The 17,844-nt window shown below is 55.9% G+C and overlaps 1 protein-coding gene across 4 annotated transcripts in view; it reads right to left on the bottom strand.

Moving 5' to 3' along the window:
• TSPAN18 (tetraspanin 18) overlaps window positions 1–17,844 on the bottom strand; it is a 176,337-nt gene that overhangs the window by 12,833 nt on the left and 145,660 nt on the right. For all 4 annotated transcript variants that reach the window (XM_045557871.1, XM_045557872.1, XM_045557870.1 and 1 more), the window contains 3 exons: window positions 15,378–15,459; window positions 9,661–9,733; window positions 7,144–7,338 (listed from right to left, as the gene is read on the bottom strand). In XM_045557871.1, the coding sequence (XP_045413827.1) occupies window positions 7,144–7,338; window positions 9,661–9,723 (258 nt within the window). In that variant the 5' untranslated portion in view covers window positions 9,724–9,733; window positions 15,378–15,459. The remainder of the gene's footprint in view (window positions 1–7,143; window positions 7,339–9,660; window positions 9,734–15,377; window positions 15,460–17,844) is intronic.

Genomic DNA, 17,844 nt, shown 5'->3' with positions numbered 1-17,844 from the left:
GAAAAAAGTAAACAAATAAATATATCTTCCATGCAAATGGTAGCCCTTAGAGGGTGTGCAGCCGGAACCACCCTACGCAGCGGCCCTTGAAGATCGCTGATGAAACCCCTTTGGGCCCCTCCGGGTGGCCCTCCTTCCATGTGGCTTGTATAAGCTGCGGGACCCTGAGCTCCTTGGGGTCCCCAGCTGGCTTTCCCCGCCTCACCAGCCCAGGGACACCTCTCTCTGCCCCACTGCGTCTGGCTCCCACGGGAAGTGGCGAGGCCACACTGATCTTCAGCAGGAATAAAGGAGCAAGATCGGAGAGAAAGTGGTTCGACTACCAGAACCCTAAAACCCAGAGGCCAGGAGGCTGATATCTGACTGACACAGCCCCTCCGCTCCACTCACTGAACTTACTGATGTTCCCCAAGTTAGCCCTGATGTCTCTTGTTTGGGGGCCCTCGCAGGCCGCGCGACCTCTGCCAGGAAGGCGCCTCCCTCCCCAGCCCACCAGGTCTTCGTTTTTCCAGACCTCGCTCCCCTGGGCTCCCCGCACGACAGGCCCAGCAGAGGGACCTCCCTGGGCACGGCACTAACTCGGGGGCTGTAACTCGGCTCGCTGCCTCCCCTGATGCCCGACAGCACCGTGTCGATGCGAGACCGTTAGCGGGTGAATGAGCCCGTGAGTGAGGGGCTCGCCACGAAGACCTTGCCACCTGCTGTGTCTCAGGCCCCGGGTGTCACGGATGCTCTTTTGGGCCGGGGCTGCTGGGCAGAAGGAAGTGGAAGTGGCTTTGCCTTCATTACTCAGCATCGCTGGTGTCCTTGGCATCTGCAAAGTCCGTTGTCATCGCACCTGGAAAGCACCAGCAGAGGATGCAGTCCCCAGTGCGTGCAGGGACTGGTTCTTAAACACCTGCCCAGGCACCTGGCAGCTGCCCCCATCTGCTCCCTGGGGTCACCGGCTCAGACGTGCCCACCTGCGCCGGACGTGCCAGGCTGCAGGGAGGCAAAGGGTGCCGGGCTTCATGTTGGGACACCTCAGGTCCCTCCCGGCCTTGTGTGATGTGGGACAGTCACTCAAACCCCTCAAGCCTTGGTTTCCTCATCAGTAAAATGGGGGTGCTGCCACCCACTTCCTGGGGTTCACTGTGGGAAATAATGACATAACGGGTGTGACAGTGTTTCCCATGTTGCAGACGAGGCTGGGCAGAGCTTGGTGCTGCGGCCATCGCAGTACAGAGGGCGCGGGGACGCCAGCCCCTCTGTGACCCCCAGTAGCCCGGCTCTCGCTGACACACTCAGCACTGGCTTCTTCACAGACACCTTCGGGCCGCTGACGGTGCCTTCGGGGGTCTCTCTCCTGGAATGTGTGTGTCTCTAGGTCACAAGAAGGATTCTGTCACTTCATCCCCACCCCAGGGAGACCCCAGTCACGTTCCCTCCCTGACTTTTCAGCTCCACCGGCGGCTGTCCTGTGGAGGTCCCAAGGTGTCTCCAGACTGCGTGGGCTGTGGGCCACTGCAGGGGGAGCCCAGGACAGATTTAGAGAATGTCCACCCAGGACACGGACATAAAATATCTCCGAGGCCTGTGAAATGGGTTGTATTTTTTGAAATGTCCAAACCCAGAGAGAAGCCCCCGCGTGAACAGAGCAGCCAGCGCTGGGTGTGGATCTGGTCTCTCCCCGTCCCTAAGCCGGCGCGCTGGCCTGTCCCCGGCCGTAACGTCAAGCTCGGCTACATCCCTGGGATGCTCCTCGGGGCATGAGGCTTCCCGAGGGTCTCGCCAGGTTCCAGCGGCTCCAACACAGGCTTCTGGTCCCACAGAGGACGCCGGGCACCGGCACCCGCTGCTGTCCCCACGGTCCCTTTTCTGTTGGGTTTTCCCCTTTTCCACAGTGGAGGAAACTGAAGCCGGAAAATGGAAATGACTGGACTGAAAGGGTGAAGCTCGAAAGGCTCAGAGCCAATCCTCTCCTCCTATGCAGAGCGTCGAGAGCAGGAGAGCGAGGCTCAGGGACTGGTCTGTCAGTGACTCTTCCCAGCCGAGGGGCCCATCCCGACAGGTCAGCGGGCGGCCTGCTGGGGTCCGTGCCCCAGGCCAGGCGCTCCTGCACTTTCTGAAGGGGGAGTGACTTTGGGCTGAGGTCAGGGGAGCAGAGTTCCCCAACCAGAGTGGCGTGTGACCAAGGGGCTCCTGCGCCCAGGGCAAGCTGTCCCCAGCTGAAACCCACACAGGTCTCACTTCCGTGAGGCTGGCTGACTCCCAGGCTGAGTGGCCAGAGTGATGTGTTTTCCACCTCCGCCGTCTCTCCTCCTGTGACGGTGATGGAGGCCCCTGGCAGGGGTCCTGGCACCTCCGTTGGCCGATGATGGATGGTCATCCGGTTCCACTGCACAGCGCCTCCACAAGGAGCCCCCCCACCCTCTGTCCTCGCCGCAGCCGCTGGCAGGCCCCCAGGCTGGCAAGGACCGGCCTCGGGGACGGTTTCCGGCCACGGCAGTGTGGCTGAGCCGGCGCGCCCGCAGCCTCGGCTCGGACGGGCGCACATTGTGGAGGAGGCGGCGCGCAAGCCCCACGCGCTCTGTGCCCGTCGCTCTGCAGTGTGCCTGCGCGACCCAGGGTGACTCAGCGTGGCTTCAGCGAGAGAATGCGGGCGTGACGCGGTTGCCGGGAGCCAGCAGGAGGCGCAGCCTTCCTGAAGGCAAGAGCCAGTGTGGGGGCGTCCTCTGGAAAACAGCGCTAGCTACCATCCGCCCACCAAGCACTGACGACCTAGACTGTGGACGGTGCCAGTGTCATTTCATCGCTCCCTCTCAGCGGCCCGCGTTTTACGATGGGGATGGTAACTCTGGGGGCACCTAGTACCCGAGCCCAACCGGCACAGCTGGCAGGGCGCACACCTGGGGCTTAACCACGGGAGCTCCGCTGCCAGAACACAGCCTCTTAGCACCACGTTACCTCGGAAGCCGTGAGCGCCTTCAGGCCTTAGGACTTTCCAGTGGCCTGCAAAGTCTCTTGTGGTTCCACCCCAGTTCTTCTAGTTTTCCGTTTATCAAGGCTTACGCGTGCCAGGACAGAGCCAAGAAAGACACACATTTTCTCACTGGATCATGAACACAACACTATGGCTGGGAAGAGGGCATTATCATCCTCATTTATGTATGCGGAATCTGAGGTTCAGAGAGGTTAAATAACAAGCCTTGGGTCACACAGCCAGGAAGTGGCAGAGCAGGGGCTGGAACACAAGCTTTTCTGACTCCAGAGCCCACACTCTTACCCACACCTCTGATAGCTTCTCTCTGTTCCTTCGTTCCAGGCTGTTTATTGAGTGCCCACTCTGTGCTGGCACCATGCTAGGTATTGGCAAACAAGTACATACAAGGCAGGCGCAGTCCCCATCTTCATGGAGTTTACGTTGCACAAAAGCATCAGGAGATGAAATGAAATAATGAACCCGGTAACTCATGGACTGCGGACAGTGGGCTCCCCAAGCACAGGGACCGAGGGGCGACTTGAGTATTGTGGGGGCATGAATCATGCGAAGGAAAGTGCAGGGCCGTGGTGGTGACATGAGTAACAATGCCACTTCCGCCAACGTGCCCTTCTCTCGCCCCCCACTGGCTATTTGGGGGAGTCCCTGGACCCAGCCACAGGGCTTGCTCTGTGCTCCCCGGGGCTCCCTAGTCAGGGCTTCTCCCAGTGTTTGCATCCATTTGCCTAAGACACAGCTGTCGGTGATTCCTGAACCTCTAATTTACAACACTGCTTAGGATGGAGAATTAGCAAAGGGCAGAAATTGCTGTTTTGCCTACTTGTGAGCATTTCCAGGCTTTTCTAAGCCATCTGCTTGTGGGCAACGTCTGCTTCCCGCTCTCATGTCTAATAAATATTTACAAAATTTACATACTGCATGTACAATTCAGCTCATTTATCTCTTTTGAATACACTTATCTCTTTTTTACTGTTCTCTTTTCCAATTTAGCATGGCTGTGTTATAAAATATTTTTTAAAAATCACCATCTTCAAATTAGTCGGCCAAAAAGAAAAACTCCTTGAGATGCCCAAAAGTAACCAAATGGGAGAAGGGGCTGCCCCACAATCTACAGTAACAGGCGGGAATCGTCTGTTGTACGCGAATGCTGTAATGTTGATCAACAGGAGCGTTTGGGAAATGGAGCTTTAGATAAATTAATCACCAGGTGATCTGGTCATCAGACTAATTGTCCCTGGCCCTGTGGGACTGCAGCCTCAGAGCAGAGGGAAGGGGACACCCAGACAGCCCCGTCTCCAGGCCTCCTTCCTCCGTGGGCTTCCTGGGGTGGCTAAAGTTGCTCTCTCCTGGCCCCTCTCAAGACAAGCCTTCTTTCTCTTCTGGTAGGCTGGGGGGTGGTGATCAAAGGCATCTAGAAGGATCTCAGAGGCTGCCAGGGGTGAGACTCTGTGCCTGCTTCAGCTGGAAATGCCACACAGCCACCAGGTTCAGGTTGGAAGAGAGAAATGGTTCTTCCTATCGCTTAGGTCGTGAACCTTTTTGAAAAGCTGCCAGGAGCTGTGGTACCTTTCCCCAGAAACACTCACACAACCCCTCCACAACCCCATGTACACAACACACATATGCATGCACATACACAACACACATGTGCACACGCATGTACAACACATGCACATGTACACATAAGTGCACCCATGCACATGCATCACAGGCGTGTAAGCACATAATGCAGTGTACACAATGCTTGTACAATGCAGTACAACATACACACACCAACACATGTGCAACATACATGCACACAACCCATGGACACACAAGGCACACGCACACACAGGCTGACATAACATTTTGCCCATAATTTTAGGTGAATTTTGGACTCTCTGAGTCTATTCCAGGTTAGGAGCCCCTGCACCAGCCTTGGTCTGGGAGACAGGAGAACTGGCTGCAAGTGTCCCTGCCCCTGAGCCACACTGTGCCTTGGAGAGAGGAGAGGCGTAGGGGAGAAGAGGGGAGGGCAGGCAGGGGGAGTAGAGAGAGGGGCAGGGAGAGTCCAGGAGAGGGACAGGAAATCGTGCAGGAATAGAAGAAGAGATCAGGAGAAAGACAGAGATGGAGAGGCAGGGCAACAGAGGCAGTGAGAGAAGAGTGGGTGTCACATACAGACAGGCAGAGCAGAGTGGGACAAAGGGACAAGGGAGGGGACGGGATGGGAGGGCCTGCAGTCAGGCTCAGTGGAAAAGACCCGGCCTCCAGCCAGGATGAAGCTCTCTCAGGGAGAACTCTGGGCAAATTTTCTGTCCCCGGGGCTCGGTCTTATGTTCCAAAAGCACAGGAGAGATGATGTTCTTGTGTAGCTGGCAGGTTCGCAGGGAGCCACTTAGCTGGAGGAGACTTGAGAGGCGAGGGCGGCCCCAGCCTGCCTGGGCCAAGAGCACCAGCCTGGCTTCCTGTCCTGGCTCAGAGCTGAGCCCATTAACAATAAGTGAGCCCCTGGGGGCCGAGGTGAGGAGGGGGAGAGGGAGGCTGGTGTGTCCTGGGTCCCATATCCCAGCTCCCTTTAATGCCCCCTCGGGCTCCCCAGGCAGGACTTTTCTAGGCACCGTAGCCAGGGTTCTACCAGGGGGCACTCACAGTTTCCTTTGTTTCTCTGCAAGTGAAAAGTCTGCAGTGTTTGTGCTATTGAATGGCCAATGGACCCAGGCTCCCTGTCACTTATTTCTCGGCTGACCTCACTTCCTGTCTGGATGTGGGGCATCTCACTGTGACACCAATGGGGGCCGTACATTGTGTTCTCATCTGGGGCGGAGGCAGGGTGCCAGGTCCCTGCCCCCTGTGCTGTTGGGTGCTGGCTCATCCACGGGACCGACCCGCCAAGCCTCGCCCACCGCATGACCATCCCAGGTCTGTTTCTTAACTCCCACCCTCCTGCCAACCCACCTACCCACCCACCTACGGGGCGTCTGCAAGCTGACCCAGCCACGCACATACTTCTCTAGGCAGGGCTGTTTTTGACTTACCCTGTAGTGGGACTGGGCTCAGCCCAGAAATTCTCCAAGTCCTGGGGGCCCACGGGACCTCTTAGAGGAGAGAAGACCCACCCGCCAAGGACAGGAAAGGATGCAAGGCCCAAAGCACCACAGCCCACGGGAGGGCAGAACTAGAGCACCCATGGCCTGCCTTCTTTGGCTCCGATCGGCAGGCGAAGAACTAAAGCTCAGGGTGGTACAGAAACTGGCCTGGGGCCACACTGTTGGGGACGGGCAGGGAGCACACTCCAACCCAGGCCTGCTGCAGCGCAGCTTGTCCTCGTGGCTCAGCTGTCCCCCGTGTGCCTGTTCCCGAGGGGGGGAAGGTCACGCCTGGCCCTGCCACATCTTCAGCACCTTATCAACTGCAGCCCCGTAATGGGAGTTCAGGGACTGTTCATTGACGGAATAAGAAACTGTCAGAAATCAAATCATCTCTGTTTTACAACTGGATATCCAAAAGGTGAACAATTCATCCAATAGCTATCGTGGCTGTTTTACTAAGGAGTTATATGTTAGAGTTTTTAAAAGCAGGTAAGGGGAAAACATCATGGTTAATGTCAGTGTTCTTAGTTGACCTTGCTTTGCAAAAGGCCAGCTGTTCGGACCTGGAGGCCAAGGCCCGCTCCACCTGGGGCATCTCGCCCAAACTTCAGGCTCTGGAAGCTGGGGCCACCAAGGCAAACCGAAAAGGCTGGGGACTGTCCCACTCCTGGAGGACAGTCTGCTCGGCTGAAACCTCATTCTGAGTTCCCTGGAGCGTGGACACAGACCAGGCGTGCATGAAGTCAAGGGCCCTCGCTTGACTGAGGGAAGGAGCAAACGCTAGCGGGAGGGAGCAGGGGCGGCCACGGCAAGAAACCCACTCCCACAGGTGCGGTGCCATGGTGAGCAGGCAGCCTGTGGCCGCTCAGGTGCCAGGCTCAACATCTGACTTGTCCTGTCTGCACCGGCTCCCTGTGGGGCTTCAGGATCACTGACGACAGTGAGTGGGGTTGGACGCAGTGACCTCCATGGTGCCTCTTGGCATTGGCAGTCTCCAGTCTGGGAAGGACCGGTCTGAATGGAAGCCAGTCAACAGCCCCCAACCTCCTCCCCCAGAACACCCATGGGTGGGGTGGGGGCTGGGGTACTCACGAACAGCAGCAGACACTTGTTCTCGCGGACAGCCCCGCAGCAGCCCAGGAAGCCGAGCAGAAAAAGCAGGCCCCCCATGGCCAGGAGGATGTAGGCGCCCGTGAGGAGCAGCGGGTTGGCGGCCACGATCTCCCGGAAGCCGGTGGGGTCCACCATGACCCAGATGCCAATGCCCAGCAGGCAGGCCCCGCCCAGCTGCTCGCCAGTCGAGGGAGCAGGCAGGAGAAACAGGCAGACAGAAGGTTAGACACTCCCTATGCCCAACATCCCCCTAGCAGGGTCCCAGGGGCAGAGGCGCTGAGCATGAGCCGGGCAAAACTTCCATTTGCAGCGTGAGCCAATGTGCCCCAGCCGCGCCTTGAATTGCTTTGAACTTTTCTAGTCACCTTGGCCTTAAGTACAGCATGCGTCCTCTACATCCAATTTCTGGCCCAGGCCCCACCTTGGGCTGCTGACGACCATGTCATGTAGAGTTTATTTGCCACTTTTATATTCTCCTAAAATGTCAGAGCTGCAAGATTAGGTCATCTGGTCCAACCTTCTGGTTCCACTGAGGCCTGCAGGGGGTCACTTAGCAAGTGCACGGCAGAGTCAGGGCTATATCCCCGGCCTCCCTGACTCCAGCCCCAACGACAGCCAACAAAGGTCCATGAACATGCATGAGTGCCTGCACCACCCATGCTAGGGTAGGGGAAACACAGACAAAAGTCATTGTCATTGTCCTCAACAGGAGCTCTCAGTGAGGTTCCGTCCTGAGAGTGGGCTTCCCACTCAAATCCGCATCTCAAAGGCTTCCTAATCATGTATTCATCGGGATGGCGCACCTCTCTCCTTGTCTTACTTATCTTTGGAGAGGGGTAGCTTAGTCCAGAGAAAGGGCTGTGCCACTTAATAGCTGTGTGACCTTGGATAAGTAGCTTAACCTCTCTGAGCCTTTTACCTTCTTCCCGGTTAAAAGGAGACTCAAATTCCCACCTCCCAAGACAGCCCCAGGGAAGAAAGGACAGAATGGATGTGAAGGCTTTTAACAGATTTCAATAAATATCTGCTCCATTTTTCTCGGGTGCACACAAGTATCAGGAGCAGACCTGTCATGGGGAGAACCCAAGTTTGGGACCACGGATCTGAGCAGGGTAAAGTGTTGGCAATCCCTTTGTGTGGCGGGAGGACCCGAGGCCCTCAGAGGCCCGAGCGAGGACTGACAGCCGGGGTGATGGGGACACTGCTGAGCTTTGGCTTGGCTGAGCAGGTCTGCAGGCTGAGGGGGCTTTGGGGAAAGGCCATTCATAGATGCCACTGGGGCTGAGGGTGGGGGGAAGCGGGGAGGCCCGAGGGGTCCAGCAGGGGAGAGAGAAGGGAAGACCCAGCAGGAATGGCCAAGGACAGGGTCTCCATTTCTGCCAGCTGCTGGGCAGCATCTTTCTGCGCAGTCTCCCACGGAGGGCACCTGTTCCGCCTTGATGCTGCTGGGGGTTCTGGGAGTCACAACTGTATGCTAAGCTCTGCTTTGAGGAGGGCCCAGCCCCATTTGGGTGGGGATGCTGAGGCTGGAGGAGGAATGAGCTTGCCCGGGGTCACCCGGCTAGGAAAGTGGTGGCCTTGGGCCTAGAATTCCAGTCTGTGGGGCTCTCAGCTCTTTGGGATTATGAGGCAGGGAAGGAAATCCATTGGAGCTGCTGAAATGGACACGAGTGGAGGTTTATTAATCCAGGCCTTGGCTGCACTGAGATCAAAGGTTGAGGCTGGGACAGGAAGGCCTGCGGGGGCCCAAGAAGTTGGGACTGTGGCTCTGTTCCTGGAGAGACCACCGGCCTGAGCACAGCCTTCAGTGGGCTGCCAGCAGGTGGGTGGCCCTAGGTATGTTCCTTCACGCCTAGGATTGATCGGTTGGACAGGAGCTAAGCTAGCAAGTGCCGACCACATCCCAGGCACTTTGTAAACTAATCTTGCTTAAATTTCAAAAAAACCTGTTGAGGTAGGTCATTAACAGATGAAGAGACTGAGGTTCAGAGAGGTGAAATGTGTTTCAAATCACACAGCTGGTGCGAGGCAGAGCTGGGATTTGGATGCAGGTCTTCCAGTCCCAGAGGGGTTTCTAGTTACATCGGGGGCTACACTGGCCCAGCCCCGCCACCTCTGGCATCTGTCGACTGTTCCGGGGGATAAGGCTGGGGAGGGCTCCCTCCTGTCGCCCTCTAATCACCCTCACTCATTCCTCCCCCAGTCCCCACCAGGGCTCAGATCCCCAGACTGGCTGGGATTGGGCTCCCCCCTGCCCTGGCCAGAGGGGCCGAACCACCCCAGGGGCTGTGTACAATGCGTCTCCTCCAATGGTGGGCTCTTCGGAGTGGGGTGGGCACTGCTGCCTCCCCTCCGTGACTGCCTGGCTGGCAGGTTCACCTGCCTCTAGCGCTGGCCCCTGTGCCTGCCTAGGACACGGCTCATGTGACTACTTCAGAGCAGCAGCCAGCTCTGCCCCCATCCCCAGCAGGCCCTGGGAGACCCAGGAATACTTACAAATATGAAGAAATTGAAAACAAACATCAGATACTTCATGCAGCTCAGACAGTCACCTTCCATGGTGCTCCTCCTACAAAACACAAGGCCAACTCGGTCCTCCCGTCGGGGAGCCCCACCCAGGGAAACCGCGGCCCCTCCCCATGGGGGTCTCAGTGACCAGCCCCACCCTTGCAGCTGGTGGTGGAAAAGGATGGCAGATAATAATCGCCTTGTGGGGACAGGGATTTGCCCCGTGGGGCTGGAGCTAGCACTGAGAATGTAGCCGGCATGCCTGGGTTTGAGCCCTGACTCTACTGTTCATTCGCTGTGTGACTTTGGGCAAATTACTCCACCTCTCTGTGTCTTGCTCTTCCCAGCTTTAAAATGGAGATTAAAAACAACCTTCCTCCTAGCAGTGTTGTGAAGAATAACTGAAATAACTCAGTAACACGCTTGGCACAATGCCCGGCATGTGGTGAGTGCCCAGCGGTGCTGTTTCATGTCATTACTCTACGGCAGGTGCGAGCCTTCCATCTGGTGGAGGAGAAACCTAAGGCTCAGGCCTGGAGGGATTTACCAAGGTACCAGAGCCGGGACCAGGACCCAGGCCTGATAAGCTTCCCACCATCCCACATGCCCTCCAGCCACAGGACAGACTGGGGCTGTTTCTTGGTGCCAGTGAGGAGGGGCATTGCAGGGGAAATAGGGTATAGACACCTCCTGCCCCATCAGGCTAAGCCTAGTGCCTTCCCTGGTGCTCCCGTGGCCTCTGCCGACCTCCACCACTGTCCCCACCACAACATGTACCATGATGTTGTCAGCCCGTGCTCCCATGAATCACAGGGTACCAGAATCGGGGCTGTGCCCTCCGGGGACACAGCATGGATGGTACACAGTTTGGACTGAAAAAAAACCCCTAACACAGGGAGTTTTAATGAAGCAGCACATGCAGGAAGCTGGCGCTGGGCTACGGGCTCTGCAGGCTTTAGGGAAGCCGGGTCCTCCTCACCCAATAGGTAGAAAAGGGCAGTGCCAGGATGGAAACCAGCAGCGGGGCTCCTAACTTCCGTGGTCCCTCTCCTCTCTCTGCTGTGCCTCTGCAGGGACAGGATGGTCCCATGCGGCCCTCCTGATGCCCCACGTGTTTGCTCTTCCCTCTAGGTCTTCTTGAGGCCTGAAAGCCTGGAGCTGCGCAGGATGGGAGGCCCCAGGAGGACCTGTCCCTTCCCTTGTTCCAAGCCCCGTCCTCGCGGCAGGCAGTGGGGACCCACGGGGACGGCTGTCCTGCTGTTTAGCCAGCGTCTCTTCTGGTTGGTCATGCCAGTGCCTACCGATTGCCAAACATCTTGATCAGCAGCCTTGACTGTGGGGACTTCATCTCTTCCTTCATCGCCAAGCCCAGACTCTTTCTGCAGAGCAGCTCTGCAGGGCACCTTTTGCAGGCCAACCCACCAGCCGTCCCCTCCTCCAACCCCGACCTTCTAGAAGCAGCATCTGACCTGCAATCTAACCACAGTGGTTCTGAGTATAGCTCTGAAGCCAGACACACCTGGGTTCCAATCCCAGCATTTTACTTTATTTATGTTACGTCTTTGGGCAAGTGACTTAACCTCTTGGAGCCTCAGTTTCCTCATCTGTAAAAATGGGCATTTACGGCCCACACTGTGGCATGTTGTGAGTTAAACGAGAAATACAGAGCAAAGGGCTCCCCACGTCACCTGGCACGGAGGTGGGTGTCAGCTCTCATCATGACCGTACCCAGCTCTGCCTTAGTAGTTACTCCCATTAGATCAGGGACCCAGGACAATGCCCTGCAAGCTAGGGTGTCTCCATGCTGACCCCCTCACCCTTCGGCTCTCGGCCGGCTTCAACTCCACACATGTACAGAGTCCTCATGCTCTTTGGAAAGGAGAAAGAGGACAGGAAGGGACATTTATTGAGTACTAACTCACCGCCAGCCACACACCAGCTCCACTGAAGTTACTGCCTTTAATCGTTTAACAAGCCCATGAGGCAGGAGGCACTGTGCCCATTTTATAGTCGAGAACACTGAGGCTCACAGAGGTCAAATGACCTGCCCAATATCACAGGGCTTGTGTGCATGGACCAGGATTCAACTGCCACTCAGCCAATTCCACATCTTGTGCTCCCCCTGGTCCAGGAGCAGACATTCAGGCAGAAAGTCAGGCACAAGGAGCACTGGCCTAGGAGCCTGGAGCCTCAGGTTCCTGCTCTGTAAGTCACTGCTGTGTGACCTTGGGCAAATTGCTTCCCCTCTCTGACCTCAGCATCTTCATCTGTAAAGATGATGGAGCAGGAATTTGACGGCCTACCCGTGTCTTCTGTCAGGTTCTGACTTGGATGAACAAACCTCTGCAGGGTAGAGTGGCCACAGCTGTGAGAGACTGTGTGGGGGGTGAGGCTCTGCCGTCCCTCCCTCTGCCCACCCAGGCAGAGCTTCTCTCCAGGGTCGGATCCAGCTTCAGCCGGGCTCTAGCTGTTTAGCAATTAAAGGGCATAATAAACATGGCAGCTCATAAACGGGCTACCTGTATTCATTATGTACCACGTTCATTGCAGATTACATCTCCCGGGCCGGGCTTGCGGAGTGCTGGGCTCCCAGACAAATGCAATAAAGGAGACGTGTCTTCTGGGAAGAGCCCCCAACAACCTCAAAGTTGAGTCAGGCAGAAAAATAACGATGGGAACCAGAGGGCGGGTGGAGAACACGGAGGCCCGGGTTCCAGTTCAGGGCAGAGTGTGCGAGCGGAAGAGCCCAACAGAGGATCGTGTTCCAGCTCAGCCCGACTCAGCTCGTGGGGCACGTTGCAACTGCACGCAACTGCATGCAGGATAAAAATCATGCCTTCCTTGTAGTGCATGGAAAATACTGAGCGCAGGGGCACGTGGTAGCTAGTAAGTAACAGCTAGGGATGGCTGGCATACCTTGAGTTCTTATTATGTGCCAGGGAGCACACACAATGTCATTTAATTCTCACAAAGCTCCAGGAAATAGGTAACATCATTCTATACTTCAGGAGAGGGAACTGGGGCTCAGAGAAGTGGAATCACTTGTCCAAGGCTACATAGCACAGAAGTGCCAGTATTTGAACCCGGGTGTGTCCCAATATGGAGCCACAACTCGTAAGCATCATTCTCAATGAATGCTAATTCCCTTGTCCCATTCAGCCAGCCTCCTCCAAAGAGCACACCTGTCTTCACAGCTCCTATGCCACTTTATTTCCCGCTATCCAGGGGGAACAGCCTCCTGGGTCACCATCCACTGCCAGGCTGAGGCCACAAGACCAGCTCCGGCCTTCTCCACCCCCACAAGAGGCTTGTGAATGTGAGGACACATCTGGTCAGTGTGCATGACAGACACATGGGAACTCCAATCTCTGCCTAGATCTGGCTGCTAGCTCCACCCACCCACAACTCTTCTATTAGAAGTTAATAGAAGTTAAGTCATCACCACAGTTTCCTAATTTATCTCTCAAGACAAGAGGAACATGGAGAATCTCTGGAAGGTGACGTGAGAAGAAATTTGAGACTATGAGGTCCAAGGGCTTTTTTGTTCTTCAAAGAAAGTTTTCAAAAGGCACTTAGGCAGGAGACTAGGGGCCTGTCTGCCAATGGAAATGACAAGCCCTCGCCCTCCCCGGGGCCGGGGAAAGGCCCGCCCAGGCATCCCCATTCCACTGAGCCTGCGGGGACCTGGAGTGACAGTATGAGTGTGAGTGTGGGCTGCAGGGCCAGGCGGGACCCAGTACTACCACCTTCTAGCCTTGTGACCGTGGACAAATCGTGTAACTCTGGGCCTTTGCTTTCACGTCTGCAGAATGGGGCCAGGAGTGCCGACCTCCTCAGGGCATCGTACGGAGGACTGAATGATACAATATAGGTGACGTCCCTCATGCCGGGCCTGATGCACGGTGGCCCTGTCCTGGCCCATTTCTCCCTCTTGCCCTGCCACAAATAGCGCCTCTCACCTGCTCTCCCAGACACCAGGTACAGACATTAGCTGCAGTTCTCCAGGTCAGGAGAGGGGAGGACTCTGAAGTGAAGGATTTTGAAGCAGGGAGAAGGATTGTGTTCAGCGGTTCTCAAACCAGGTTCCCCGAGACTAGCAATATCCTACAGTTATTTTCAGGATTTCAAATAACATCTCAGAAATCAACCTCTTAACCACAGGCTGGCTCAAGGGGCAAGTGTCTTGGGTTTTGGAGCAATTAAACCACACCTGGGCGGAGACCCTGTTTCTCAGGTCATTCAGAAGCTCTGGCCACCAGGTCTGGGCAGTACAAACACCAAGGATGAAGTTTAACATGTACTTGATAAATGGCTTGGTAAAGGCAGCACTGTTTGGTGGATAAAATTCTTTAAACCTTGGGGCCCAGCAGGATGAAATGTAGGAGTCAGAATCACAGACAAACTTGACTTAGTGGGAATTCCCCTCCGCATGTGCACCTGGAAAGCTCATTCGAGAGCAGTTCAGGTGCTGTGATCCACCCCAGGGAGACTGGGAGTGGGAGCTGTGGATCTTGTGCTCTCAATGCTTGTGTGCCTGTCCCAGCGACTCCTCACCTGGCCACATAAGGGTCCCCGTGCTTACTGATAGGAGTGTCATCATACAACAGGACGCTCAGATGCAGCCTACTCTTTCGTGCATAACAAAACCAGGTGCTTAAGGGTGCTATGGTTTGAATGTTTATTCCCTCTGGAGCCTTTAAGAGCCCTCACGAATGGATTAACCCACTCATGGATTAATGGGTTACCATGGGGAGTGGGTTAGTTATTCCAAGAGTGGGTCCATTATAAAAGCCAGTTTGGGGGCACACTCAGCCCCCTCGTGTGATGTCCTGCGCTGCCTCAGGACTCTGCAGGGGTCCACACCAAATGCAGCCCCGCAACCTTGCACTTCCCAGTCCCCAAACCTGTAACAAAGAAATGTCTTTTCTTTATAAATTACCCAGTGTCAGGTATTCAGTTACAGCAACAGAATCTGGACTAAGACAAAGGGCTTTAAGGTAGTTTAAGAGACACTCTCCTTCAACACTACTATTTGTGTACGTGCTGACTTAGATCTAGCCCTTGTTTAACTTACGTCACCAGCGAATCAGTAAAAGAAGTTCTTGGTCGTGAAAGGTCGGGAAGCACCGACCTGGCCCAACACCCTCATTTTGGAAGTGAGAAATCTGAGACTGAGAGAGGGAATGGGAGCTTGGCCAGGCTACAAAACCAATTAGAGATGGATCTGAGCTTAGAAGCTCAGCCTGGTGCCCTGGGGATACACCACATACCCTATGCTCTACTTATTTATTTTGGGAGCATGCGCCTGCCTTTATTAGAATACATGCCTCATAAAGGCATGGGCTTGTTCTATTCACTGGCTTGTGCCCGGTGTCTAGAGCAGTGCTGGCATACAGTGGGTCTCCAGTGAATATATCTAAATGAATGAGTGGATGAATGCATAGTGGGAAAACAGCAAACAGAGACAGCAGAAGAGTCAGCAAATCGGAGAAACAAAGACAAGTTAGAAAAAGAGGGGAAGACTGAAGGAGACAGAGAAAAAGACAGAGAGACAAAGCAAGAAGAGGCACAGGAAGAGACAGACAGACAGGCAGACAGACAGAGAGAGGAGCAGAGGGAAGACGGCAGTGTCCGGTGACAGGGCAGAGGTGGCACTCTCTCTGCTGGGCCACTGCAGAGAGGAGAGGCAATTGCCAATTTGTCACCTGGCAGTTCTTCAGGCGTCAGCAGGACGGAGTCTCCTGTCAGAGGGGCTCGTGCAGGTTTCTTTTATTGGCCCAGCTTGTCCTATAAGAGCAAATATTCAATTACTACGGGAAGTCAATAAGGAGCCGCCACAATAAAGGAGCTATTTATGAAAACCCGCCCTCCCGATGCGCACTTGGGGCAAGTGTCTCCCTAATCCAGGCCCATTAGAACTAATGAAAAGCTCTCAGCACCTGGGGCCGCTCCAGCCGGGCGGTCTGCAGCGGGTGCCCAGCCTCTGCCCACACGGCAGCCCCCAGGTGCCTTCGCGGGGCTGCCTGGGGAGCCGCGTCTTCCAGAGACCTGTGGTTCCTGGCACAGGCTTCATCTGGCTGACAGGGCTGCATGTGGCTGCGGAACTGGGAGGAGGTGGGCTCGGTGCTCCACACCCCTGGACGGCACCTGGGCATCCGCAGCACTGCCCGAGCAGAGGGAGTGTCAGCAGGACCCGGTTCATCAACCCCCTCCCCAGACTCCCAGGAGAGAGGAATCTGATGCTCAAAAGTGTTCCTTGGCTTTGCATAAAGATTTGCCAGAAGGTTCCTTTGCAGGGCCAGCTCCCAGCAGCAGGAACAAGGGTTTGATTTCAGAAGTCAAACAGCCCGTATGGAGACTCCTCTTCTATTGCATCTGTGGGGAATTCCATAGCCGGCTCTTGCTTAAACACTGGATTAGAGGATAGTCCCAGGAAAAAATCTGAGGCCTGGAAAGCTTAGGCTGTGGTAGGTATTCCCAGGGGAGGAACGGGGAGATTTCCAGGCCTGTTCAGATTCCCTCCCTTTCGAGGGCAAGCCTGCCTGGGGTCAGTGAAGGGGTGGTGGGTGAAGAATTCCTCTCTATTTGCTCGCCCTTCCCTTTATCTGCCCACCTATCCATCCATCCTTGTATCCATCCATCCATCCATCCACCTATCCTTATATCCACTCGTCCATCCATCCATCCATCCATCCGTCCACCCAGCCCTCCTCTCCATCTGCCCTTCCTTCCTTCCTTCCATCCATTCCTCTCTCCCTCCTTCCCTTCATCCATCCACGTGCCCATCCATCTATTCATCCACTCATCCCTGCCTCCCTCTGTCCATCCATCTACCCACTTACCCATGTACCCATCCACTCAGTACACATATATTGGGCTCCTACTAGGTGCCAGGTGCAGTGTAGGTTGTGGAGATGCAAATAAGCCCCTGTGCACAGGTGGGTGGTGGTAGGAGGCTGGAGGAGACAAGGAAGCAGCTAACAGCAGGGCTGGGGACCCACGGGAGGGAGGACTGACTCCACTGGCCTGACCCCCCTGGGGCAGTGGAGAAAGGGGGGGAGGTGAGTCTCGGAGGAGTGTGGGGCCGGCGGTGGGCAGATGAAAAGGCAGGAGAAGGGGCCCCCTCCCAAGAGCTTGCTGTGGCCCCCGGAGCTGGCACCGCATCTGGCCTAAACATTCACGTGTGGCAGGCTGTGTGTGCCACCTTTGGGTACTACAGGCACTTGTGTGACCGTGCATACATGCATGAGCTCATTAAATGCTCAGAACAACCCAATGAAGCAAATATACCATCACCCCATTTCACATTGGGGAAACTGAGTCCTGGAGAGGGAATTGACTTGCCCAGGCTCACACTGCTGGTAAGTGATGGGGCTGGGGTCCAGACTCAGGGGTCGGAATTAAAAGTAGCTTTTATGGAAAGTGCTTTGTCCTCTTGTGTGACCACACTGAATCCTCACGACAGCCCTGCTGGTGGGCTAGCGCCTCGTTTTACAGAAGGAACTGAAGCTTAGAGAAGGGGCAAAACCGAGAGTCCTCCAGAGATTCTAGGCTTTTCCTACAACTCCAGGCAAGAAGTCACAAAGCCGTGTTGGGGGGTGAGGGGTGGGAGCAGGGCAGGGTGGACAGCCGGGGAAGGAGCCCCTGCTTCTAGCAAGGCCCAAGGAGCTCTGGGCTGGGGCTGCATCCAGGGATAGCCCATGGGGCAAGACGAAGCCAGCTCAGACTCCTTCCTCAGAGCCTGGGCCTCTGCACCTCAGGAATGGGGGTGTAGTCTGGAGGCTGCACCCCATGCCAGGCCTGGCTCAGGGAAGCAGGGAGGGGCCCTGGTTTCCTCCCACTGCTCTCCCTCCCTCCCCTGCCCCCATCCAGGCCTGGTCCCCACATCATTCCCTGCCTGGCCCCTCAGGCTGCCATCCTGAGTAAGGCACGGCTCATCTTCCTCCAGACACTGGGGCTGGGGTGAGAGGCAAGAGTGACACAGAGGACAACCCAGCCACAAAGAGGAGGCACTGCCTCCTCACCAGGTAGCTCCCGCCCTGTTGGATGCTGTACCCTGGCCTGAAATGGGCTCACCCTGCTCTGGAGTCCCAACCCCCCGAACAAACCTGCTTTCCCTCCTCTCGTTGTCCTCGTGCCCCATCGCGTTGACGGCTCCTGTTTGTTCTAGAA

This window comes from Lemur catta, chromosome 7 (genome assembly GCF_020740605.2).
Source record: "Lemur catta isolate mLemCat1 chromosome 7, mLemCat1.pri, whole genome shotgun sequence".
Classification (NCBI taxonomy): domain Eukaryota; kingdom Metazoa; phylum Chordata; class Mammalia; order Primates; family Lemuridae; genus Lemur; species Lemur catta.
This window is presented reverse-complemented; position numbering and strand designations above follow the sequence as displayed.